The following is a 25766-nucleotide window of genomic DNA, read 5'->3' as shown; positions in this document are numbered from 1 at the left end:
CCAATGGGAACAGCCTGGTGCTTGCTACTCTCCTTGGGAGCAAGCCTGACCTTTACAGTGATGTTGCGAGCATGAATCCTTCAGCACATCCTGGCACTGGAGTAGAACATCAGGGGAGTGAGACTGCAGGGAGGCGGGTGTGCTGCATGGTGCTGGTTGGGACCAGCGCTCCCCTTGGCCCCATGGTCAGAGATAGCAGAATTGTGAATGTTTTGGGTTGAATGGGACCTTAAAGCTCATCTTGTTCCTACTCCCCTGCCATGGGCAGGGACACCTTCCACTAGACCAGGTTGCTCAGATGACCACAGTTCCCCTGGACACCAGTTTGAAATGCTAATTGACCTGGGTCGATGCTAATGAACCTGTGTTGGTGGGGGGTGTTACTAGCTAGGGGGAATTGTGCAGGAGAGGTAGCCCTGGGGGAATTGATGGATGATGCTCCCTCCTGAGTGCAGGGTTTGAGTTCATTCTCCAGTTGCTTGAGCCTCAATTAAAAGAAAGAAAAAATGAGCCACTGTGTGCAGTGCAGGAGTGGCTTGGGTATGCCCACGGGTGTGCTTGCCGTGCTGCAGCTGTCCTGTAGCCGGAGGCTCTGCTGGGCCCCATCCTGGGATGCAGATCCCATGTCCAGCTGCCTGGAGCAACTCAGCTCCTGCAGGAAAAGTTTCACTGGTTCCAGCAGCGTTGCTGCACGTGGCAGAGCCCCAGGTCACGGGGAAGGAGCAAAGGACCAGCCTGGGTCATTCAACCCAGCAACGTGGTGAGGAAGGCTCTAATGGAGGCTGATTTGAGCTGGAGCACTGCTTAGGGTAGGGGACACTTTGGCTGGAGAGTCCTGAAGGATGTGGGAACCAGCACAGCATCATTCCTGGGCTCTGGAAAAACCCAGGTTGTGAAACCTTGTGGAATGCAAGAATGCTGCTGCTCCGTGGTGTTCTCATGGCCTGAACCTCGTTACTGTGCTCATCTACCTTCTGTGTTTGCGCTTCTTTTTTATCGAGAGAGAGAGAGTGTGCTATATATGGATAGGTATCCGTGTATAGACACATACCATGGTAGATATCTAGATGTCTGTGTATATATAGACATATAATGTATTTTATAGCCTTACCCCCATCTTTGTACCTTTTCCCTGCCCCGCAGAAGCGGCAGATCCTGGTGACAGTGATCGAGGTGTGCCTGCCGCTGCTCTTCGCTGCCATCCTGATCGCGCTGCGGCACCGCGTGCACTCCGTCAGCCACCCCAACGCCACCCTCTACCCCACCGAGTCTGTGGATGACCTGCCCAGCTTCTTCTCCTCCCGGCATGCCAGCAACCCCTGGGAGCTGGCCTATGTCCCCTCCAACAGCAGCGCCGTCCGGAGCATCGCCGAGGCGGTGGAGAGAGCTCTGCCCATCAACATCAAAGGTGAGCAGGGCTGGGGCTGCCCCTTCCACCCCAGAAATTGGTGTGAATCTTTACTCTGAGCAGCCTGGTCCAGTGGAAGGTGTCCCTGCCCATGGCAGGGGCTTGGAGCTGGATGGTCTTTCATGTCCCTTCCAATCCAAACCATTCTGTGACCAATTCTAAATCCTTATGCTCCCAGAACACTTTTTTTTTCAGAATTTCAAGGCCTGTAGTTTGATTTTTTTCCCCCACTAAAATGACAGGATTTTGAGTTGCTTTTTGGTCTCATTTTATTGCAGTTTCCATCTAGAAAAATATCACCCTAAACCAGTTAAAGAAAGTCGCAGTGCTTCCCTGTGAAAGAGTATTTTTGGAAATCTTTTGGCACAGAAAATTTTAGCACTTGGTGTTCCAAACTGTTAGGATTTTCTGTGGGAAAGCTGACTCCTGCTTTCAGGGAGGAGGAATGTCTGCATGCCCAGGATACAGGGCAGCATCCTGTGTAACTGCCCCGTGTCTCACAGCCAGCATGGCACGTCCCTCCTGTCCTGGAGCAAACGATGCTCCTGGTGATGGCTGAGCACCCATCCATAGTGCGTTGCTGTGCCCCATTCCTGCATCTCCACGTTTTCCCCTCCACAGCTCAGGGCTTCACCTCGGAGCGGGACTTCGAGGAGTACGTCAGGCTGGACAACCGCTCGGGCAGCGTCCTGGCCGCCGTCGTGTTCCGGCACCGCTTCCCGCACAGCTCGGCCCCGCTGCCCCTTCAGGTGAGCGAGGGGAAGGTGGGGACAGCATCCCCCCTCCAGGTGTCACCCAGGTGTCACCCAGGTGTCACCCAGGTGTCATCCAGGTGTCACTGCCGTCTGTCCCACCCCCCTCTGACCCTCCGTGTGCTCCTTGCAGGTGGAGTATGAGCTGCGCTTCAAGTACAGCCCGAGGAACGCCCCGCGCAGCGAGCAGACGGGGCTGAACCCCAACCTGGACCGGGACTGGCACACCAGTTACCTCTTCCCCCTCTTCCAGCTGCCCGGGCCCCGCGAGGCCAAGTTTGCTGACGGGGGGACGCCGGGTGAGCACGGCCGAGCACGTGGGGTCACCTTCCTGCAGCACCTGGCAGGCTCTGAGCTTTTAAAGAAATAGGCTCATTTAAAAGAAATTATTAAATTCAGTTAATTATAAGGAAGTGTTGATTTATATTTATACCAGCATTAAGTTTATCTATGCATAAGGCAAACAATTAAGTATTTATTTATATAAGCATATATTTATTTTATATAAATACAAGCAAGTGATTAAATATTAAATATTTATATAGATATTAAAAGTCTTAAATTTACATAGAAATCTTTATGAATACATAAATAGTTAAATGGTTATGTATTTGTGTAGATGTTTATATTCAGTTTTAGGCATATATAAACAATGCCACAATTTTAAATTAATATTTAATGTTAATTATTAACGATAGGCCTTTTTAATATTTATTTGTATATTTAATTAATTAATATGTCTTTATTTTATTGAGTTATTATTTAGGTAGAATTTAACTTTATTTACAATTTTGTTATATTCATTATAGCTATCCTTTATTTATATTTTATCCTGTGACTTCATGGGCACTGTTTGGCCTCTGGGCACCTCTCCTGAGCAGGGTTGGATAAGAATAAATTTCTATGTGCATGAATCATTTTAAAATTTAATATCTTTTCCCATTTCGATTTTTAATGGAAATTTTATTTCACGATCCAAACTGCCCAGTGTTTATTGTGCTGCTTAAGTACTTGAAAAGTAAATAGAGCAGTTCTGTGGTTTGGGGTGTTTAAGGGCAGCCAAACCACTGGCAGAACAGGAGCCAGCAGGGACATTGCTGGAGCTGGCGCTGGCTTAGGACTGGATTTTTGGGAACTTCTCCTGTGGTGGCAAAGGAAATATTTCCCTCAGTGGGATTTCTCCCTCTGTATTTGATTGCAGTGTCCAGGGAGAGGGAGAGTGAGGGTGAGGAAGTGGGCGAACAGGTTTTGCTCGCAGTGTGTAAATAAAGCAGAGCCCCAGAGTGTTTGCTCAGTACATGAGTTAATATCAAACAACGTTCCCAATCTCATATTTCCACTTTTATCTTCTCTCTCTGTGGGTCATTTTAACCAACTGACTTTCAAAATGTTCGTTTGGGGTTTTGTAAGAGAATTTAAGTTCCTGTCCAGGTAACACTTGGCTGCAATTCCACTTAAAAATAAACTATTTTAAGTTTATTTTGTTATTTAAAGCTGTGTTAAGAGAGGTTTAGGTTGGATATCAAGGAAAGGTTCTTCCCCCAGAGGGTGCTGGGCACTGCCCAGGCTCCCCAGGGAATGGGCACGGCCCCGAGGCTGCCAGAGCTCCAGGAGCGTTTGGGCAGCGCTGCCAGGGATGCCCAGGGTGGGGTTGCTGGGGGATCTGTGCAGGGCCAGGGTTGGATCCATGATCCTGGTGGGTCCCTTCCCACTTGGGAGATACTACTGGAAAATTAAAATTTTTTCAGCGTTTTCTAATGTACAAAAGTTTAAGCCACACGTGTGTTCTCTTGGTTTACAAAGAAAAAGAAAAAGGGATGGAACACAAGCCCAGTGGCTTGTGGTGGTTGATGGTGACAGAGAATCTCCACAGTACAAAGTCACAGCCGTGCTGTGGGACAGCGACCATGAACTGAGTTTTCCTGGCAGCTCCTCCTAGGGGAAGGTGTCCCTGCTCTAAGGGAAGGTGTCCCTGCCCATTGCAGGATGTAGAACAAAATAAGCTTTAAGGTCCCTTCAAACCCAAAGCAGTGGTTCCATGAGTTTGCTGTCGTATCAATCCTTCCCCTGTGCCCCGTGGCACAGTGATGCTTGTGTTGCTTTTCCTCTGCACTCCAGTTTTAGTCCCTGTTCCTCTTCCCATGTGATCCTTCCCACAAAGGCTGTTTGTCCCTCCAAACCCCAGACCCGTCTCTATTCCCCATGGTTCTTGCCGTGCAGGTTATCTCCGGGAGGGATTCCTGGCGGTGCAGCACGCGGTGGACAGGGCCATCATGCAGTACCACGCCGGTGCCAGCTCTGCCAGCCTGCTGGAGAACATCACTGTGGTGGTGCAGCGCTTCCCCTTCCCGGCCTACGTCAACGACCTCTTCCTCCTGGCCATCCAGAACCAGCTGCCGCTGCTGCTCATGCTCAGCTTCACCTACACCTCGCTCAACATCGTCCGCGCCGTCGTCCACGAGAAGGAGAAGAAGCTGAAGGTGAGCGCTGGGATGTGTTCCCCTCACTCTGCAGCCGTTCCCAATGGATGATGGCTTTGCATTAGGAACAAAATCCCTGTTGGGTGTAGAGCCAGTGAGCAGGAGGTGGGGATGGCAGCGGATTAGCGAGCCCCAGGGAAGAATGTTGCTAATCCTGCTGCCGGCGTGAGGCTGGGCTCTCCTTGCTGTGCAAGCCGGGGTGCTGGACCACAGGGATGGTGTTTCTCCTGGGCCAGGAGAGAGGGCAGCACGTGTGGGTTCCAGAGTTTGTGGATTCAAGAGTTCAGCCTGTGGGAAGGAAGGTTTTTGCCTTTTGAGAGTAGCGACCCGATGTGGGTGTGCTGTGGGGGCGGCTGGAGCTCGGCCACGTGGTTGCAACAGCAGGGCTTGGCTTCTCCCAGGCGTTGGGTGTCCTGCCCTGTGCTGGGTGGCCCTGGTGGCACCACTGGCACCCTGCCCTGGGTTTGGGCTCAGCTCGGCTCTCTGGGGACTCCTGCAGTGGTGGCAGCCCTCGTTTAGGGAGGTGGAGGACACCACGTCGTGCTGGTGGCTGTGCAGGACCACTCTGGTGGCACTTGGGGCTGCCACCTCCCTGCTTGTGCCACGGGGCAAAGCCACCTCTGCCTTGCCCCAGCCATGCCCGGGGAGTGTGGGTGCAGCCCTGGGTGATGCCGTGACCTCCCACAGGAGTACATGCACATGATGGGCCTCAGCAACTGGTTGCACTGGAGCGCCTGGTTCCTCATGTTCTTCCTCTTCCTCCTGGTGTCCGTGTTCTTCGTCACCGTGCTCTTCTGTGTCAAGGTGAGCGTCTGTCCCCAGGCCACGAGCTCTGTGCTGGCAGGGCACAGGGATGATAGGGCCACTCTGCCATGGGACTGTCCTGGTATCCCAGGGCTCCTCCAAAGGCTGGAGTTTGGGTTTCCTGGACCGAGGTGGGCAGTGCTGCCTCACAGCTGCATTCAAGGCAGGGGTGACTCCCCCCAGAGGGAGCTGGGGATTGGAGCCCCAGGGACACTCCATGCAGAGCAGGACCACCCTGCTCCCAGAGCCTCTGAAGGGCCTCAGGCTCTCCCCTCTGCATGTGCCCACACCATGGCAAGCAGGAGGGGGCTGTCTGAGTGTTGGCCGGGGTGCCCCCTGCCCCTTAGACCCTGCATCACACGAGGACAATCTGTATTTCCTCCCTCTGGAGTGGTCTGGGAGTTCCTGGGTGTTCTCACCCATCCCAGTTTGTCTCCAGCCCCAGGTCTGGGCTGTTAAAGCCACAGCTGGCTCCAGCAGCTCTGGGCTTCACAAGATTTTCTTGGCAGGTGAGTGAACAGGGAGCGGTGCTCACCAACAGTGACCCCACGCTGGTGTTCACCTTCCTCGCCATCTTCTCCATCTCCTCCATCTCCTTCAACTTTATGGTGAGCACCTTCTTCTCACGAGGTGAGTCCCCCCACGCTGCCTCCCTGTGTTACTGAGCACTTTGACTTGTGGAGGGGGCATTTCTTCCCATTTTTGGCTGCATTTTCCCCACAGTGTGTGGAACAGGATGTTGGTACTGGTTGCTTCCCAAACCAGAGCAGGTCCAAGGGCTGGAGCCCCTCTGCTCTGGAGCCAGGCTGGGAGAGCTGGGGGTGTTCACCTGGAGAACAGAAGGCTCCAGGGACACCTCAGAGCCCCTTGCAGGGCCTAAAGGGGCTCCAGGAGAGCTGCAGAGGGACTGCGGACAAGGCATGGAGGGACAGGACACAGGGAGTGGCTTCCCAGTGCCAGAGGGCAGGGATGGATGGGATATTGGGAAGGAATTGTTCCCTATGGGAGTGGGCAGGCCCTGGCACAGGGTGCCCAGAGCAGCTGTGGCTGCCCCTGGGTCCCTGGCAGTGTCCAAGGCCAGGTTGGATGAGGCTTGGAGCAGCCTGGGATAGTGGAAGGTGTCCCTGCCCATGGCAGGGGGTGGGAGAAGGTGGTCTTTAATGTCCCTTCCAACCCAGACCATGCCCTGGTGTATGATAAGCTCATGTCTTAGGGCCTCATCTGGCTGGCTTGGCCCCAGACTCTGCTCTGGCATGGACAGGGGGCTTCTGCAGCTGCCCACCATGGGGTTGGGGTCAGGCTCCTGCCTTGCTGTGGGATGTGGGCATGTCCTTGTCCTGCCCCCACATAACCATGCTTTGTGCACAAATCTGGCACGTCCCTGGATGGGAAGCTGGTGAGGAATGCTGGGTGGCATCACCGTGACGTTTTCCCTCTCACTTTTCCCTGCCCTGGCAGCAAACGTCGCAGCTGCCGCTGGCGGCTTCCTCTACTTCTTCTCCTACATCCCCTACTTCTTCATCTCGCCCCGCTACGACCTGATGTCCCACAGCCAGAAGCTGGCATCCTGCCTCATCTCCAACGTGGCCATGGCCATGGGGGCGCAGCTCATCGGCATGTTTGAAGGGAAAGGTGAGTAGGGCCGTCTGTTCCTGGGGAGAGGAGCATCCCCTTCCTGTCAGCCTGAGTTTGTGGTGGGGTGGGGCTGGCTTGGTGGAAAGACAGCAGGGAGAAGCACTTTCCTGCTTCGAAGTAGAGCTGATTGCTCCCATAGCAGGGCTCTCCAAACTTGTGCCCGTGCCCCTGGGCTGTGCAGAATGCCATCCTCACTCTAATTACCAAAGGAATTCTGTTCTAATGGATGGGAACCATTGCATTTCCTTCTTCCTTTAATTTCTTCAATTTAAGCAGTCTGCTGTTGCTTCCAGCAGAGCTGTGCATTTACTCAGTGCTGGCAGTAGATCAGTGGCTGTAGTGATGGAGGGGTGATGCTGGAGAAGGGATCATTTCTTCCCAGGCAGTGGCAGAGGATGGCATGGAAGGAGCATGGTGGGGTGGGGAGCCTCGAGGTGTCAGTGCCTCTTTTCCCTCCATCTGCAGAGGGATCCTAGAGCTGTGCAGGTGCTCCTGGTTACAGAGCAGTGAGATGGCAGAGGGGCTGCTCTCTGCCAGTCCTGGAGAAGATGGTCCTCCTGGGGATGCAGAGGTAGCAGTGCCCCGTGTGCCTTGCAGGGACTGGCATCCAGTGGAGGGACCTCATGAAGCCCATCAGCGTGGATGACAACTTCACCTTGGCCCAGGTGCTGGGGATGCTGCTCCTGGACTCGGTGCTCTATGGCGTGGTGGCCTGGTATGTGGAGGCTGTGTTCCCCGGGGAGTACGGTGTGCCACAGCCCTGGTACTTCTTCCTCACGGTGAGCACTGCTTGCACCCCTTCCCTGGGCTTGAGGGGCATCACTGGGGACAGTCACCACTTCTGTGCTGTGCAGCAGGCCAGTCTGATGGGCAAGGGTGGCACCATCTGGCCTCCAAAACCACGGGGTGTGCAGCATGTCCTCACTAAAGGCTGATGCAGCTGTAGGTTTTTACTGTGGATGAAGGTCGTCTTGGCTTTAAATCTCTCTCCCAGCACTTCTGGCGTGCAGGGTGTTGTTTAATGTCTCCAGGCCCAAGCAAAGGCATTGGAGAGAAACCCCAGGTGTGAGCAATCAGATCCAGCTATTTGACACCCCCGAGTGCTGCCATGCAGGCGGGCATGGGTGGCCTGTGTCCCACTGCCAGCCGCCACGTGCCAGGGGTGGGTGACAACTGTCACCCCGTCAGCTGAGCCGCCCTCGCTCTGCCAAGCCAAACACTTGGCATCACCATCAGCAGCTGCAGCTGCAGTGGGCACTGTGGCTCCATGGCTGCAGAGAGGATATGTTCTATTTGATACTGGAGATGGATCCTTTGTTATTTGATAGAGAGGTTTTTCCTTCTCCCTTCCAAATTCCTCATCCCGGGGTGGTTTCACTCCGGCATCTCACTCCTTGCAGTCAGACCAGGGAAGCAGAGATGCAGCCATTGACAAAAGCTGATTTTGCATCCTGGAATTGTTGAATTGTTATTCCCATGGGGATTTAAGGTCCCAAACACTTAGTTTCATTCCTAGAGGGCCAGGCCAAAAAAAGGGGCTGTAACTGCAGCAGCTGGACCCCAGGCTGTAATTAGTGTTTGTCAGGGGTTTTGGAGGGAGTGGTCATCCATGGGCTCTCCTGGGCGGGATGAGCTTCTGCCTGAGTGATTTTTTTTCTCAGTGAAATTTTTTCCATGGAGATGAAGATGGGGAGAAGCTGCTGTGTAACCACAGGCAGTCCTGCTGCAAGGGAGAAATGGGGGAAGGCAGGAGGGCAGGAGGAGCTGTTCCATCACGTCAGCCCTGCCTGCTGAAGATGTGCTGGTTGGCAATTCCCAGGCCAAGGAGAGTGGTCTGGGAGATCCTTGGGAGGCGTCTGTGGGAGGAGGAGGGTGGCCAAGGCTGGGAAAAAGAGATGGCCTCTGCCTGTGCCTGACTTCTGTCTCTCCCTTCCTCCATCAGCCCTCGTACTGGTGCGGGCGGCCCAGGACTGTTGTGGGGAAAGAGAAAGAGGAGGAGGAGGACCCCGAGAAAGCCCTGAAGAGTCAGTACATTGAGGAGGAACCAGCTGACCTCGTGTCAGGCATCAAAATAAAGCACCTTTCCAAGGTACTGACTGCCCAGCAGGGCACAAACACACCACAGTGTTGGTTTTGTAAAACTCGTTGCCTGCAGGCAGCTTCTGTATCCTCGTGCTGCCCTAGGGCTGGGTATGGCTCTTCCCCAGAGCTGGCTGCATTTTGTGGTGGGATGAAGTGCTGGGTACTTAGAGGTGCAGTGACATCTGTATTTAACTGGTTGACATCTGAATTTACCCTGAATTAGACCTGTTGTCTACTGCTAACGCCCCGTGAGCATCCCGGGCTTTGCCTGCTGCATGGAGCTGAGGCACTTGCCTGAAGTGCAGCACCAGCTCATGGACGTGATCTCCACAGGTCTTCAAAGTGGGAAACAAGACAAAAGAGGCAGTGAAGGACCTGACAGTGAACATGTACGAAGGGCAGATCACCGTCCTGTTGGGACACAATGGTGCTGGGAAGACCACCACCCTGTCCATGCTCACAGGTAGGAGCATCCTGCTGCAGGGACTGATGACTTGACCCTCAAAGAAGAGCCAGACCCTGTCTCTGAGGGTGGGCAGGGTTTTTGATCTTCCTTGGAGCTCAGTTTGCTGAGCTGTTGGTCAGGGGTGCCAGGGTAGTGTGAGAGGGAGATGGAAAGAGCATGGAGGGTCCCTGCTCGGGCCTCCACAAGAATGGGATCAGCCAGTGGGTGAAATGACAGCCAGGTTTTGTGCTGGAGAGCCCTGAAAAGAGACTGGACCTGCTGGAGGATTGCTCTCTGTAGGCTTTGCTGTGATAAGGCAGATAAGGTAGAACAGGTGTTTGTCATTCTTGAGCTGCTGAGCTCCACGATACCTGTTTTGGACACAGTGGCCTTTGATGGTCCTTCCCTGTTCTCTATTGCTCTGAGCTGCTCCTGGCAACTCAGGGGGCTCACGGGACCTTCCTGGAGCTCTGTCCGGGCCGTGACTGGCTCTCTGCACAGCTCAGAACCATGTTTGACCTGCCTGTTCCTCTCCTTTCTGCACTGGTAGGCCCAGTTCCCACCTGTGGGTGCCCTGCAGCCCACCCTGTGGGCAGGAGGAAGCTGTTGTACCCTGGCCTGAGCAGGAGACAGACTTGCTCTGCTTTTTTGGCAGAAAGCTGGTGGGAGGGGGGGGGGATGCTCATCAGGACCTTCCACCTTTCCACTGGCTCTTTGCCACTGGGGTCACCCTGAGGCTCTGTGTCCCGCTCCCCGCAGGGCTGCACTCCCCGACGGGCGGCCAGGCCTACATCAATGGCTACGAGATCTCCCAGGACATGGTCCTGATCCGCCGCAGCCTGGGGCTGTGTCCCCAGCACGACGTCCTCTTTGACAACATGACTGTGGAAGAGCACCTCCACTTCTATGCAGGGGTGAGCCTGGCACTGCGCAGGGGGCAGCCCTGGGGGAGGCACCTGGGCTCCTGAAGGTGGGGAAGTGTAGTGAGATCTATCAGGTGGGTCCAAAAATGATCAGAGGGTGAAGCCCCTCTGCTCTGCAGCCAGGCTGGGAGAGCTGGGGGTGTTCACCTGGAGAGGAGAAGGCTCCAGGGAGAGCTCAGAGCCCCTTCCAAGGCCTAAAGGGGCTCCAGGAGAGCTGGAGAGGGATTGGGGACAAGGGCCTGGAATGACAAGACAACAGGGCGCACTGAGAGACGGCAGGGTTAGATGGGATATTGAGAAGGAATTGTTCCCTGGGAGGGTGGGGAGGCCCTGGCACAGGGTGCCCAGAGCAGCTGTGGCTGCCCCTGGATCCCTGGCAGTGTCCCAGGCCAGGTTGGACGGGGCAGCCTGGGCTAGTGGAAGGTGTCCCTGCCCATGGCAGGACAGTTGGCCTAGATGATCCGTAAGGTCCCTTCCAACCCAAACCATTCCCATGATAAGAAGAACAGCCCTTGCATCCTCTTCCCACCTCATCTGCAGGCTGGTGGAGGAGTGCAGGGTCTCAGACAGCACCACTCCATGGAACCACCCCTGCCAGCTGTGCTGGGGCTGGGCACAGCTGCAGGGTTGGGCAGGAGTCCATCTCTGCTTCCCCACTCTCCTGTCTGTGTGTGGAGGAGGGAGCGTGGTGGGGTTTGGCAGCCCTGCAGGTGGGCTCATCCCTCCCTTCCCCCTGTCTGGCAGCTGAAGGGATACCCACCCTCCAAGTGTCCTGAGGAGATCAACCACATCCTGAGGATCCTCAACCTGGAGGACAAGCGCCGCTCCCTGACCAAGGCTCTCTCCGGGGGCATGAAGCGCAAGCTGTCCATCGGCATCGCCCTCATCGGGGACTCCAAGGCAGGTGGCTTTGGTGGGCTCACCTCGTACCTGGGGCCAGTGCAGGTCCTTGGGGTGGCTCTGAGGCTGTTCCTCATCTGTGGTGAGCCAGTGGGAGAAGCAAGGACAGCAGGGAACGGGCAGGAGGACACCCATGAAGGGGACAACTGTGAGGGCCATGCCTTGAGGCTCTGCTGTCTGGCAGCTGCTCCCCAAGATCATTGCTGTGAGGCCAAGGCTCCCTCTGGGCCCTGAGGTTGTCCCCTCCTGTGCTGCTGGGCCTCTGCCAGCCCTTTCTGACCTGCACCCATCTCCTGTGTGCAGGTGGTGATGCTGGATGAGCCGACGTCGGGGATGGACCCAGCCTCTCGCAGAGCCACGTGGGATCTCCTGCAGCAGCAGAGGAGCAACAGAACCATCCTGCTGACCACTCACTTCATGGACGAGGCAGACCTGCTGGGGGACCGCATAGCCATCATGGCCAAGGGCGAGCTGCAGTGCTGCGGCTCCTCGCTCTTCCTCAAGCGCAAATACGGTACGGGAGCAGCAGCAGCTGTGCTCCACGTCTTCTCCTGGCCAGGGAGGAGCAGGAGGGGGATAGAGAGCAGGAAGGGGATCCATTGCTCCTTGTCTCATGTCTGGTTGCTCCCCATCCTGCTGTTCAGCCTCTCCTGAGGCCCGTCCCCACATTTGCTCTTTCATCGTGTCCGTGTCCGGCGGAGAGCGGTGCCTGAGCATCCCTCTCTGCTCCAGCCCCCTCCCCAGGCCAGGCTGGGCTGGGACTGACCCTCCTCTCCCTTCTCTCGTGGCTCCCCCCAGGGGCAGGATATCACATGGTGATAGTGAAGGAGCCCTACTGCAACCTGGGGGAGATCTCCCGCCTCATCTGCCAGTACGTGCCCAACGCCACCATGGAGAGCAATGCCGGGGCAGAGCTGTCCTTCATCCTGCCCAAGGAGAGCACACACAGGTAATGGCGTTGTCCCCTGCTGCCCCGCCCTGGGGGGATCCCTTTGTCGTCACACACTGTCTCACAGGCTTGCTGGAAAGGGGAGCTGCTCCCTGCATCAGCGCTGCTCATGGAAAATGGGCTTCAGTTCCTCCTGTGGTGCGGAGGGTGGCACAAATGAGGCAGAATGTTCTGGCTCTGAAATCAAATCTATGGACCCAGAAGGGTGACAGAGCTGATTGTCCCCATCTGCTCTGTTCTCGTGAGACCCCTCCTGCAGTGCTGCCTCCCGGTCTGGAGGCGCCAGCAGGAGGACGTGGAGCTGCTGGAACCAAGTGCAGGGAGGCTACAAAGATGGTCCAAGGGCTGGAACCCCTCTGCTCTGGAGCCAGGCTGGGAGAGCTGGGGGTGTTCACCTGGAGAGGAGAAGGCTCCAGGGACACCTCAGAGCCCCTTGCAGGGCCTAAAGGGGCTCCAGGAGAGCTGCAGAGGGACTGGGGACAAGGCATGGAGGGACAGGACACAGGGAATGGCTTCCCAGTGCCAGAGGGCAGGGCTGGATGGGATATTGGGAAGGAATTGTTCCCTGGGAGGGTGGGCAGGCCCTGGCACAGGGTGCCCAGAGCAGCTGTGGCTGCCCCTGGATCCCTGGCAGTGTCCCAGGCCAGGTTGGACATTGGGGCTTGGAGCAGCCTGGGCTAGTGGAAGGTGTCCCTGCCCATGGCAGGGGCTGGAATGGGATGGTCAGTAAGGTTCATTGCAGACTCAAACCCTTCTGTGTTTCCATGATCTGTGATAGCTGAGGCCAGAACAGCCAGTGGAGCCCAAACTCTGCCCTTGGGGACAGGGGCGTGCTCAGTGCCACAGGCTGCCCTGCGGTTGGATGCAGGACTCCAACTAGCTGCAGGACTGATGCCCAGAGGGTCTTAACCCCTGAGTGCCCCCTCTCACGAGTGTCAGTGTCTGACATCTCCCTTCTCTGCCCAGGTTTGAGGCCCTGTTCACAGAGCTGGAGCAGAGGCGGGAGGAGCTGGGCATCGCCAGCTACGGCGCCTCGGTCACCACCATGGAGGAGGTGTTCCTCAGGTAGGTGGAGGGGTGACCAGTGCCCGTGTGCTTTGGTGATGTCCAGCACAGCTCTCCGGGGCACTTGTTGGCATTGGTCTCTTGGGTTTGGTTTCCCCAGCTCAGAAGAGCTGTATCCTGCCTGGATCTCTGTTTCATCACCCGCTTTGCCTCCTGGCACAGGGTTGGGAAGCTCGTGGACTCCAGCATGGATATCCAGGCCATCCAGCTGCCTGCTCTGCAGTACCAGCATGAGAGACGCTCCAACGACTGGGCCATGGATGACTCCAGCAGCCTGAGTGGCATGACGGACATGACAGATGACAGCGGGGCACTCATCACCGAGGACTGCTCCAGCATCAAGCTCAACACTGGGGTGAGTGCTGGGGGGGTCAGGGCAGCAGGAACGGGGAGGGGACATGTGAAGGGGGATTTGAAGTAGGGGTTACCAGGTGGAGCCTCCCCCACGGCTGCTCGTGTTGCATGTGGTTTGGAACATCAAACCAAAAGACCAGGTTGGGTTAGGACAAACAATTTTTAGGGTTGGTAGGGTTGGTCACTTCCATCCTCTTCATGTTAATCTTGGGGTCTGAGTTGCTCTTCAAGGTGTTCCAGGAGATCTAATGTGGTTTTCCATCTGCTGTTGTTCCATCACTTGGAAAGGAGATGAGGAAATCCATCTTCCTTCCCTTGCTCGTGTTCCAGGTCCCTGGCAGCCCTTCATGCCCTGCTGCCTCTGCGCCTGTGATCAATGTCCCTTGTCTTCTCAAGGGCACATCTCAAAGGCAGAGGGGGAGAAGGATGTTGCTGGGTTTGAAAAGCAGAGAAGGTGCTTGCAGGGGCTGGGCTGGGCACTCAGGTGTCTCACCCAGTCGCTCTGGCCGGCAGCTGCCCCGCAGTAATCCTGTTTGGGAACCTCAGCTGCTGGGAGGTGGAGGAAGGTAAAGGTCATGGCTAAAGCTGCTTTTAACACCTGTGTCACACCAAGTGACTCCAAGCCATGGAGGTGGATGTGCTGGAGCTGGGCAGCTGCCCTGCTAATCCCTTTATAGGCTTGGCTGGAGAGCAGGCTCTGCTGCGGGCATGCAGGATGGGGGTGGTTTGGGGTCATCTTCCCCATCAGCTGCGTGGGGTGATGTGTCCACAGCTGGCAGGGCTCACCTTGACCTGGCCTCTCTCCTCGCAGTTCTACCTGTGCTGCCAGCAGTTCTACGCCATGTTCATGAAGCGGGCCATGTACAGCTGGCGCAACTGGAAGATGGTGGCAGCGCAGTTCCTCGTGCCTCTGATCTTCACTGCCTTTGCCCTCATCGTGGCCAAGACCTTCCCGGGCCCACGGGACTCGTCCCTGCTGCGGCTGACACTGGAGCCCTACGGCCAGACCATCGTGCCCTTCTCGGTGTCGGGCACCGCGAGCCTGCCACAGAGGCTGGGGGAGCAGTACGTGGAGCTGCTGGAAGCCCAGCGTCAGTCGCCACTGGAGGTGCTGGGTGAGGGCTCAGGGAGCACGCCTGGAGCAGGTGGTGCCCAGCAGGGTGTCCAGGGGCCACTGGTGTGGGTGGTTTAGGTCCCAGCTGCGGCGTATCCGATGCATTTCCTTCCTGCATGGGAGTGTCCCCTCATTGGCAGGGCCTCTCCTTACCTGAGCAGAGCTGTCTTCTCCATAACCCCATGTTTGTGGCCACTGGAACAGGCTCCCCAGGGAAGTGGTCATGGCCCCAGTGCTCCCAGAGCTCAAGGAGCTTTGGACAATGCTCTCAGGGATGCACAGGGTGGGATTGTTGGGGTGTCCTGTGCAGGGCTGGGAGTTGAACTCGATGATCCTTGTGGGTCCTTTCCAACTCAGGAGATCCTACGGATCTGCGTTTCTATGATCAGGACTAGGGTGGGCCACCAGGGCTGAGTCTGCCTGGGCTCCTCTCCAGCTGGCCTCAGTTAGCTCTGGTGTGATGGAGCCCGCCTGTAACAGCGGTGGTGTTTGGCAGGTGGGCTGGAGGAGTACCTCATCTCCCGAGCCTCTGAGGAGGGAGGAGCCTTCAACGAGCACTACATTGCAGCCGCCTCCTTCGAGGGAGCAGGGAACCGCACGCTGGTCACGGCGCTCTTCAACAACCAGGCCTACCACTCCCCAGCCACTGCCCTCATGCTGGCAGACAACGCCGTCCTCAGGGTGCTGGCAGGCCCCAACGCCTCCATCACCGTCACCAACTACCCCCAGCCCCGCAACATCACCGAGAAGGCCAAGGACCAGCTCATGGAGTACGTGTGATGGTGGCACCGGGCTCGCATTCCTGCTGGGGCTCAGGGCTCCCATGGTGCATGTTGGCTTGGTTGTACTGGGGTCAGTGGAGGAGCCAGGCTGAAGCTTCTCAGACTCAAATGTAGCTGTGATTGCACTCAGGAGGTCAGGGGAGCAAAGCTGTGGAGATGACTTACCTTCTGAGCCTGGCAGCTACGTCACCCCAGGCACATCTCAGAGGGTGGCTGTTCCCCTCAAGATACTGGTTGGGGTTACTTTTCCCCGGGTGCTCATAGGAGAGGAGGCCATGTGGCCATGCTCTTCACAAAACCTCCCATCCAGGGCCTCTGAACCTCACCTAGACCAGAGGGGCCATGTGTGGGGCCTTGCCAAGGCTGGGTGGAGGTTTGTGGTGTGCAGGGTGGGCTGTGCCTGCGGGATGATTGTCTCCCTTGAGTGTTTCTTCAGCAAGCCCAGAGTGGGTGTGCTGGCCACAGCTTCCTCAAGAGGGCCAGCAGAGGGGCAGGTGCTGATCTCTGCTCTCTGTAACCAGAGACAGGACCCCAAGGAACAGCTGGAGCTGTGTCAAGGCAGGCTCAGGCTGGAGATCAGGGAAAGGTTCTTTCCCCAGAGGGTGCTGGGCACTGCCCAGGCTCCCCAGGGAATGGGCACGGCCCCAAGGCTGCCAGAGCTCCAAGAGCGTTTGGACACCGCTGCCAGGGATGCCCAGGGTGGGATTGTTGGGATGTCTGTGCAGGGCCAGGGGCTGGACTGGATGATCCCTGTGGCTCCCATCTCACTGAGACTATTCTATGATTCTATGCTGGCCCTGTGTAGCCTCAGCACTGGTTTGCTGATGTGTCCCTGCCCTAACGTGTCCCCCTGTCCCCGCAGAGGCCAGACTGGGTTTGCCATTGCCATCAACCTGCTGTATGGCATGGCCTCGCTCGCCAGCACCTTCGCGCTGCTGCTGGTCAGCGAACGCGCCATCAAGGCCAAGCATGTCCAGTTTGTCAGCGGCGTTTACGTGGTCAACTTCTGGCTTTCTGCTCTGCTTTGGGACATCATCAACTTCCTCATCCCTTGTGCTCTGATGTTGGTGAGTCACCCCTGGCACCCCAGTGCCCTCCCCGTTGGTGGGAGCTCTGGGTGCTGCTCCTCTGGGGTACGTGTGGGTGCAGGGAGAAGGACAAGGCCACTGGCGTTGTCTCTGTAGAAAGGACCAGCAAGAAAGCTGTCCCTTGGTCCTGCTGGGAGCTGGACCATGGCCAACCAGCTGGGGCAGTTGCCTCTGGCAGCTGAACACTTGGCTGTTGGGACTAGAAAATGTTAAATCCATGGGATCTTGGAGAGGAATTCCCCAGATCTGCCCTTCTGCATCCCAGTCTGCAGAAAGGGCCTCCCCTGGGGGCAGCCATGGGCTGCTGGTAGCACTCATCCATGAGGGGTTGCTTGGGTCCTGGGCTGCTGGGACAAGGAGACATCACCTGAGGTCAAGCCAAATGTGCCTTCTCCCCACATTGCTGTGCCCCAGGTGATATTCCAAGCCTTCAACGTGCAAGCCTTCACCCAGGACAGCCACCTCGTTGATGTGATGCTGATCTTCCTCCTTTATGGCTGGGCCATCATCCCCCTCATGTACCTCCTCAGCTTCTTCTTCTCAGTGGCAGCCACAGCCTACACCCGTCTCACCATCTTCAACATCCTGTCCGGCACCGCCACCTTCCTCGCCGTCACCATCATGAGCATCCCAGGTGGGTCAGTGCCCTCTGCACCTGCCCAGCCATCACCAAGAAGCTCCAGCCCCCAGGGGGGCTCTCTCACCCCAGGGCTCTTCCCACAATAGCCATAAAACCCTGCAACAGTCCACTCCCACCCATTCTATGTAACAAAGTATGTTTGGTTTCCCTCTAAACTTGGCAGTATCAGAGTTTTTTCCTCCCAAACCAGCAGTCTCTAATGCATTGATCCACCTGTTCTCCTGTTTCAGAGCTGGGTTTGGTGGACCTCTCCAAAACCCTGGATAAAGTTTTTCTCATCTTACCCAATTACTGCTTGGGCCAGTGCATCAGTGACTTCTACCAGAACTACGAGTTCATTCAGTTCTGCACCTCCTCCGTTGAAGCCATCTTCATCTGCAAGGCCTTCAGTGAGTCTCCATGTCCTCACCTGGCCAGCCCCCACAGCCTGAGGGGGGTTGTGTGGGGTGGATGGTGGAACTGGGCAGATCCATGGGGCCTCTACCTGGGCAGTAGCTCCAGGTACCATTTTAGAGCAGAAACTGGGCAGCATATGAGGACATGCATAGGAAAAAGCTGCTTAACTGGATCACCTTACTCATGATTTGGAGGAAAATGTGGGCTAGGGGAAGTTTCACAGATGTGTAAAGAAATCCCAATCCCAAGATTGGTGTCCTCTGCCTGCCTCAACTGGGAATCTTCTGCCAGATCCCCTCCAGACCCAAATCCTCTTGTGAGAAGCATTGGAAGGAGCTTTGGGCAGGGAGCCAGTGTGGGATGGAAATGAGCCTGGCAAAGCTTTGGGCTCACAGCTTCCTCTGGAGTTTATCTGCCCCTCCCCAGAGTGTGACTTGATCCAGGAGTTGATTTTGTTCCATCCCTCCTCAGATATCAGTTATCAGATGAACTACTTTTCCTGGGAGACCCCTGGGATCGGGCGGTACCTGACCTCCTTGGCCGTCCAGGGTTTCTCTTTCCTCTTCCTCCTCTTCCTCATTGAGACAAACCTTCTCTGGAGACTGAGAACTCTGGTCTGTGGCATCTGCAGGCGGCGGAAATGGGTGAGTGAAGCACGAGGGAGGGAGCAGTAATGTGCCCTCCAAACCCAGGCCAGCAGTCCCTGTGAGCTGGAGACAGACTCTCACCACCTCAATCATCTTCCCAGGGAGCATCCCCAGAGCTGGGAGGAGCCAGTCCTGTTAAGGGTACGGATTGGCGAAGGGAGTGAGGCATCCCCAGAGGTGGCTGATGGAAGGGGTGGATCCTGCCAGGGCTGGGGACGCTGGAGGACCCCGTTCATCCCCCAGCAGCCAGGTGACAGCAGAGTGTGTCCTCCCCCTGTGTTTAGGTGGCCCTGCTGAACAGGGTGTCTGTGCTGCCAGAGGACAGGGATGTGGCAGATGAGAGGAAGAAGGTTTTGGAGTCGCCACCAGAACTGCTGTCGTCTCTCAGCAGCCCTCTGGTCATCAAGGAGCTCACCAAGGTGAGGAGAGATGACCTGAGCATCCTGCTGTCATCTGAGCCGTGTCCTCTGGGGGCTGGCAAAGCCACAGCCTGCCTTGCCGTGCCATCGGGCAGTGACACGTGGCTCGTGTGTGGTCTCCTCCAGGTGTACGACAGCCGGGAGTCCCTGCTGGCAGTGGACAGGATCTCCTTGGCCGTCAGCAAGGGGGAATGCTTTGGTCTCCTTGGCTTCAACGGAGCGGGCAAAACCACCACCTTCAAGATGCTGACGGGTGACGAGAGCATCACATCAGGGGATGCCTTTGTGGATGGCCACAGCATTCTGGCCAACATCAAGAAGGTACCCAGGGCTGCAGGGGTGAGGTGGTGTTGCAGACCCGTCCTGTGTTTGGCTGGGCTGAGCCACCCTGCAGGTGCCTCCAGAGGACATGGTTGCAGTTCCAGAGGCAGAGACAATATCCCAGGGACATTGTGTCCTTGGCTGGCTCAGCTCTCCATTATCTGCCATGTGGAAGCAGTCCCCTCTCCACTAGGATTGCAGATGTGATACAGATGGAGTCCAAACCTGGTGAGGGTGGCAAACCCTTCACCAAAGGGTTTACCTCCGTAGCTGGAAATGTGGAAAATATTGGAGGATGGTCTCTAAAATGAGTGTTTCAAACCTTTCCAGACCTCTGCTAGGGGTCTTCTTGCTGGAAATTGCCCACTTGCTTTGGAAGAGGAGGAGATGAGCAGGGGTTAGGCTTTCGGTCCAGTCCTGGGATTCCTCCAGCACTGTCCCAGATTTCACAGAATATTCCAATTTGGAAGGAACCCACAAGGACCATTGAGTCCAACTCTTAAGTGAATGGGGACCCCAGACATAGAGAACATTCCCTGAGAGCATGCCCCAAATTGCTTCCTTCCCTGGAACTGCCTTATCTCATGCTCTTGTCCCTGGAAGTGACCAGGACATGGGGGAGGTACCATCCCTCCAGCGCTTTCTTTCTCCTGAGAGCCTGGGCCACCCAAAATGCTCCCTCACAGTGAGGAACCAGCTTGGCACAGGCATTATGAGCCCACCCAGTTGCTGCCCAGAGACACATCTGTGTCCATCCCTGTCAGCCCAGCTTCTCCAGGGGGCATTTCCCTCACGGTCTCAGAGCTGCGGCTCAGTTCCCGTCACTCTGAGCAAAACCTCCCAGAGGAGCAGCAAAGCCTGCCCGTGAGCTGATTGCTGTGCCTTCCTCTCGGCCCAAGGTGCAGCAGCGCATTGGGTACTGCCCGCAGTTCGATGCCCTCCTGGAGCACATGACGGGGCGCGAGACGCTGAGCATGTACGCGCGGCTGCGCGGCATCCCCGAGCGCTACATCGGCAGCTGCGTGGAGAACATGCTGCGGGGGGCTGCTGCTGGAGCCGCACGCCGACAAGCTCGTCAGGACCTACAGGTGAGAGCAGCCACGGACAAAGTGCTGCCCCTCCTCTCTCGTGATGCTCCCTGTGCTCCTATTGGGTCTCTGTCTCCGTTCCCGCTCCCATTTTCGGCTGCAGGTTGGACTCGATGCTCTTGCGGGTCGTTTGCAACCTTAACGATTCTGTGATTCCTCCGCAGTGGTGGGAACAAGCGGAAGCTGAGTGCTGGCATTGCCCTCATTGGTGGCCCTCCTGTGATCTTCCTGGATGAGCCCTCCACTGGCATGGACCCCGTGGCCCGGCGCTTGCTCTGGGACGCAGTGACACGGACGCGGGAGTGTGGCAAATCCATCATCTTCACCTCCCACAGGTGACACTTGGCTGGGCAGGGCTTGGCACGAGAGATCAGGGAGAGTGGTGGGGTCCAAGGGATGGGACGCACCTCCAGGGCCTGGTGGGTGGGCATGCACAGCCAGTGACTGGCTTTACCCAGATCTCCCTCCTCGAAGAGTCCAGAGAGAAGGGAATACACCTCCAGGCGCTTCCCAGAAGCTTCTGCTTCTGTCCTGGCGCTTACATGCCCAGAGAAGCTGTGGTTGCCCCATCCCTGGAAGTGTTCAAGGGGAGTGCTGGACTGGGCTTGGAGCAGCCTGTTCTAGTGGAAGGTGTCCCTGTTCATGGCAGGGGGTGGATCGAGATGAGCTTTAAGGTTCCTTCCAACCCAAACCATCCTGGGCTTCTCTGAACGAGTCCTGTCCTTCCTGCAGCATGGAGGAGTGCGAGGCACTGTGCACACGATTGGCCATCATGGTGAATGGGCAGTTCAAGTGCCTGGGCAGCCCCCAGCACCTCAAAAGCAAGTTTGGCAGTGGATACACCTTGCTGGCCAAAACCCGGAGCGAGGAGGAGGGCGAGCTGCAGGCCTTCAAGGCCTTCGTGGAGAAGACTTTCCCAGGTACCGTGAGCTGCTGGAGCTGTTGCCCTCAAAGCAGGGGCTGGGTGTGAACTTCAGCACATTCCCTAACCCAGAGCCTCTCCCTGCTCGATTCCCCAGGCAGCGTCCTGAAGCACGAGCACCAGGGCATGGTGCATTACCACTTGACCAACAAGAACCTCAGCTGGGCACAGGTAAGGGGGTGCTGGGAGCCCTTCTCCTGCCCCTTCCTGTGTGGTGCTTTGCTTTCAGTGATGCATCCTTCCCGCGCTGCATTCTGCTGTGGCACGGGTGGGCACAGCTTCCCCGTGCTGGCACCGCCTTGCTCCTGCCCCTCAGCCCCAGGGACCCCCTGGCAGTGGCTTTAGGTGGTGCCACGTAGGCACCGTGTGGTCCCACCTTTACCCAGCCTCTGCTGCTGAGGGGTCCCAGCCTAGGGACACTTAAAAAGCCCACAGTACAGATACAGTATGTAACCCTCTGCATACAGTATACAGAGTTGCCTATAGGGTATATACATAGTATATCTCTATATACACTATCTGTCTGTATGTACATTATCTATATATAAATACATGTATAGGACAGATATTCATAGTGTACAGATAATTTTCATATGCAGTATCTAAGTATGTATATATTTTTATGTATCTATTATATGCACTGGATGTAGTGTATATAATATACTGAATATTGTATATATACAATATATACTATATTATATACTCTATAGGGTGTAAGGTAATACTCTATACAGATTATGTACTCGAGTTCATACTCTATATCAAGTATATAGTATAGTGTATAGAGTATATATAGAGTACACAGTATACAGATTATATAAAAACTATGTATAGGATTATATAAAAACTAGAGCGAGTGAGTTTATAAATATATATATGTAATGAAGTGTAAAAATGATCTGTATGCTATATACAGATAGTTATGTATAGTGTATCCTATGTAGTTTTTTCTTTATTATATTAAGATTTTATATATATAATGCATTAGCAGAAACCTTGGGCAGGGATTCAAGGCCAGATACGTGTGTATATATGTAAATATATATATATGTGTGTGTGTATATATGTATGCATTTATCACATATGTGTAAAACAATCATATCCACAGCATATATTTTTAAATGGTGTCAGATATTCCTGGCTTCTCCCCACTCTCCTGCTAGGGAAGGTGTCATTTTCCTCAGTCTCCCTGGAGAAAAAAGCTTTCTCTGTTTTCCCTGCCACAGCTCGGGGATTCCTCTGTCACAGCCTGGGGTTCCCTGTCACAGCCTGTGAGGGAGATCCCTATCATAGTGTGGTGTTCCCTGTCACAGCCTGGGGTTCCCCCTGGGGTCCTGGGGGTCCCTCCACCAAGTCACTCTGCCCTCCCTTGCAGGTCTTTGGGGCCCTGGAGAAAGCCAAAGAGAAGTATCGCTTGGAGGACTACTCGGTGAGCCAGATCTCCCTGGAGCAGGTCTTCATGAGCTTCACTCGCTTCCAGCACTACACAGAGGACAGAGGGAAATGAGCCCCTCCGGTGCCCTTCGTCACGGACTGGCCCTCAGCCTATACATAGTATATATAGAGACAGTAATTTATATATCAGCGTGTCTTAAATACTGTATAAATGTAAAACTTTTCACCAGGGAGGGGTGAGAGAGAGGATGGCAGCGCTCCTGCTGCTGGCACCGGCTCTGGGCACGCGTGGGTGTGCGCATGTGACACTGCCACTCTCCAGCCTTCATCCATCCACACAGCAAAAAAATTCCGCCCAAAAAGCTGGGAGGAGCCTGGAAGGGTGGAGAGGGGTGTTGGACTTGGGCTGGCAGAGGAGGAGCAGGATTCCCCCTGTTCCCCCTTCCCTGCCTGTTGCTCACACCCAGCAGGATGCTGCCCCGTGGTCCTCACCCGCATGTCCATGTGTTGTTTGGTGGTTGCTCATGGTTTAGCCAGAGGCTGTCACATAGCTCAGATCCAAACCGTCCCTGGGGTCGGTAGGAGGCACTGGGATCGCCCGTGGGAGCACTTCGTGTCCAGCCGGCAGGGGGACAGCTCAGCTCCTGTCTGGCACCTGCCTGGCATGGGAAAGAGGAGGCTCTGTCTCCTTTAACTGCTTGGGAAAACTCTGTCTCCTCCTGCCTGCTTGCCAAGCCTGGCCCGAGGAGCTGGCACTGGCCCCAGCCGTGCAAGGGGAGCTGTGTGGTGCCAGGAGCTGGCACTGGGTGAGAGGTAGGACGTGGTGCTGGAGCAATGCCCAGAGTTTGGCCCCGGGAACAGCACGTAATGGGCACGGCTGGGGAGCCAGAGCTGGAGGCAGCAAGGGGCGAGGGGTGCCCAGGGACACTGCTGGGAGGGGGGAGAGGTGCCACAAGGTCCCTGGGGACGCTGCTGGGTTGTGTGAGAGGTGCTGCAGGGTCTTGGCTGTGCTCTGTGGGATGGGTGTGAAGTGTCACAGGGTGCCCAGGGACACTGCTGGCCTCAGTGTTGTGCCCATGCAGGGGTTCTGCCAGCAGCACTGCCCTGCACTGTGCAGTGCAGCCACGGGACCAGTGTGAAGCCAGCCATGCCCTCACTGTGCCCATGTCCTGCTGAGCTCACCCCTTACACCCCACACAGCTCCAACCAGACCGTATCTGTCCTGCATCCCCCTCCTCATCCCCTCTGCCCCTCACCAGGCTGCTCCAGCAGTAGGCAGGGAGCAAAGGGCCTGTCCTGCCCCTGCCTGGCTCCGGGATGCTGCTGGGCACCAGCATTGCCCAGTCCTGCCTGGGCCCAGTTGGAGGAGGCAACTTCTTTTTGGAGTTTGCCAGTGGCAGGGTTGGTGGGGGTTTTTTGTTTGTTTGTTGGAAATCTGTGTTGATTCTTGTCTGTCTTTAACTAGTCCCTGTGTCACCTGGGCCAGCCCCTCGGGCGCTGCCCCACGATCAATGCAGAGCTATTTGCACTATAGTACTACACACAATTGCACATAACTAATTAATATTTATGGCAAGGGGGGCTGTTTCCCTCCCAGTGATTGCATTGTCAGGGGTTGGGTTATATTTTTGGGTTGGGTTTTCATTTTTTTTCCTTGTGACTGACTCATTCTTTCCTGTTCCATTTCTTCCCTTTGCCTAATGTTGTTGTTCAGAACGATCGTGCATCATGTTACTAAGAATTTCCCCAGATCTTAAAGATGTGTGTTTTTATTAGTCAGCAGCCAGCAGGTGGATGGCCTCCCTGGACACCTTGGAGCCCTTTGGAGCTGCTGGCAGGAAGGGGTTGCTCCCTGGGAGCATCCTGGGGGACAGCAGAGCCAGCCAGTGCCAGGGCACCATGCAGGGGAGAATCCCAGCACCAGTGACTTTCCCAGGGAGGGAAGACAAAGGGAGATGCTTTTTGCTGGGAGGGTGCCTGAAGTGCTGAAACTCCCAGTAACTGTTTTTCCTGGAAAGGGAAGTACAGCAGGATGTAGTAGAGCCTCCCAGGCTTTGCCTGGGATGGGGAACAGTGGCAATGTGGAGGTTTCAGGGGGTGAGATGCAAAATTGCCACGGGCTGGCAGTGCCCTGAGCACAGCAGCAATCGTCCATGTCCTGTTGGCACTGGTGCCCCTGCAAGGTTTGGTGCTGGGGTGGGGGCACGGAAGCAGCGTAACCCCCACTCTGCCCACGAGTCCATGGCAAGGATGACATGCCCTGACCCCAGCCCTCCATCACTCTGGGGCCATCAGTGAAGGAAGTGTTATGGAAGCAGCATGTCCCTGTCCGCGGGGCTGGAACACCCTGCCTGTCAGCAAGGCGGGCACTGTGGGCTGTGCATGGTGCTGCTCCCAATTTCAGTCACAGCCACAGTGCCAGGCGTGCCAGCCCGGGGCAGGAGCAGGACCAGGAGTGCTCCGTGGGCATGTGCTGCCAGGGGCACAGCTGCTGCTGGCACTTCTCTGGCCTCCCAGGTGGGAGAAGCAACACGGCTCCTGGGCGGCTTCTACTCCCCACTGGCTGCAGTGTGGTTGTTATTCCCAGCATAGGAATAATAAAGATGATTTTTTTTTCCAGTGGGTGTTTCCTGGCCTCCTTTGGAATCAGACTCTGTTCAGCCTGTGCTGGCCTCCTGCTCTCTGCTTTGGGGAGAAGGATGAGGGGGTAGAGGGGAACTGGAAAGGCTCAGTGCAGCTTGGAAAAGCCCAGCAGCTGAGGAGTTTTTGTGGGGAAGCAGAAATGGGAGTCCCCTTCCTTTCTGCCTCAGGCAGCCACAGCTATCCTCTCTCAGCTCCCCCAGACAACCACAGGTGAGGGGGAGACCTCAAGCTTGGCACTCAAAATGCCTTTTGCCTCCATGGCAGTGTCAGACTGGCCCTGGCACTCCCACTCCTGCAGCTGTGCCCACCTACACGCTGCAGCCCGGCTCTGGAGCACAGCCAGGGTGCTCAGCCCCCTGCAGATGCCCATATGCCCCCCCAAACATCACCTAAGACAGCACCAGCCCCTCGCTGAGCCCTGGGAGATGAGGCAGCATGGGGGCAAGGATGCAGCTCCAAGGAAGGGGATCTCCAACCCCTTGAATCCACAGACGCCAGGTACCCACTGAACCAC

The 25766-nt window shown here is 56.0% G+C and overlaps 1 protein-coding gene across 1 annotated transcript in view; it reads left to right on the top strand.

Moving 5' to 3' along the window:
* The window catches only part of ABCA3 (ATP binding cassette subfamily A member 3), a 32607-nt gene extending 7379 nt beyond the window's left edge, over positions 1-25228 (top strand). The window contains 30 exon segments of the mRNA XM_039560048.1: positions 1144-1408; positions 2030-2157; positions 2294-2459; positions 4381-4640; positions 5328-5444; positions 5954-6074; positions 6903-7076; positions 7677-7858; positions 9022-9168; positions 9495-9624; positions 10366-10520; positions 11274-11429; positions 11733-11943; positions 12228-12378; positions 13345-13443; positions 13606-13798; positions 14609-14912; positions 15408-15681; positions 16556-16760; positions 17196-17415; positions 17652-17810; positions 18289-18461; positions 18749-18883; positions 19010-19204; positions 20104-20244; positions 20246-20292; positions 20457-20627; positions 21025-21212; positions 21312-21385; positions 22590-25228. Of these exon segments, the coding sequence (XP_039415982.1) occupies positions 1144-1408; positions 2030-2157; positions 2294-2459; positions 4381-4640; positions 5328-5444; positions 5954-6074; positions 6903-7076; positions 7677-7858; positions 9022-9168; positions 9495-9624; positions 10366-10520; positions 11274-11429; positions 11733-11943; positions 12228-12378; positions 13345-13443; positions 13606-13798; positions 14609-14912; positions 15408-15681; positions 16556-16760; positions 17196-17415; positions 17652-17810; positions 18289-18461; positions 18749-18883; positions 19010-19204; positions 20104-20244; positions 20246-20292; positions 20457-20627; positions 21025-21212; positions 21312-21385; positions 22590-22721 (5073 nt within the window). The 3' untranslated portion in view covers positions 22722-25228.
* The last annotated feature ends 538 nt before the right edge of the window (positions 25229-25766 follow it).

The sequence above is a fragment of the Corvus cornix genome, chromosome 14 (assembly GCF_000738735.6).
Source record: "Corvus cornix cornix isolate S_Up_H32 chromosome 14, ASM73873v5, whole genome shotgun sequence".
In the NCBI taxonomy this organism is placed as follows: domain Eukaryota; kingdom Metazoa; phylum Chordata; class Aves; order Passeriformes; family Corvidae; genus Corvus; species Corvus cornix.
This window is presented reverse-complemented; position numbering and strand designations above follow the sequence as displayed.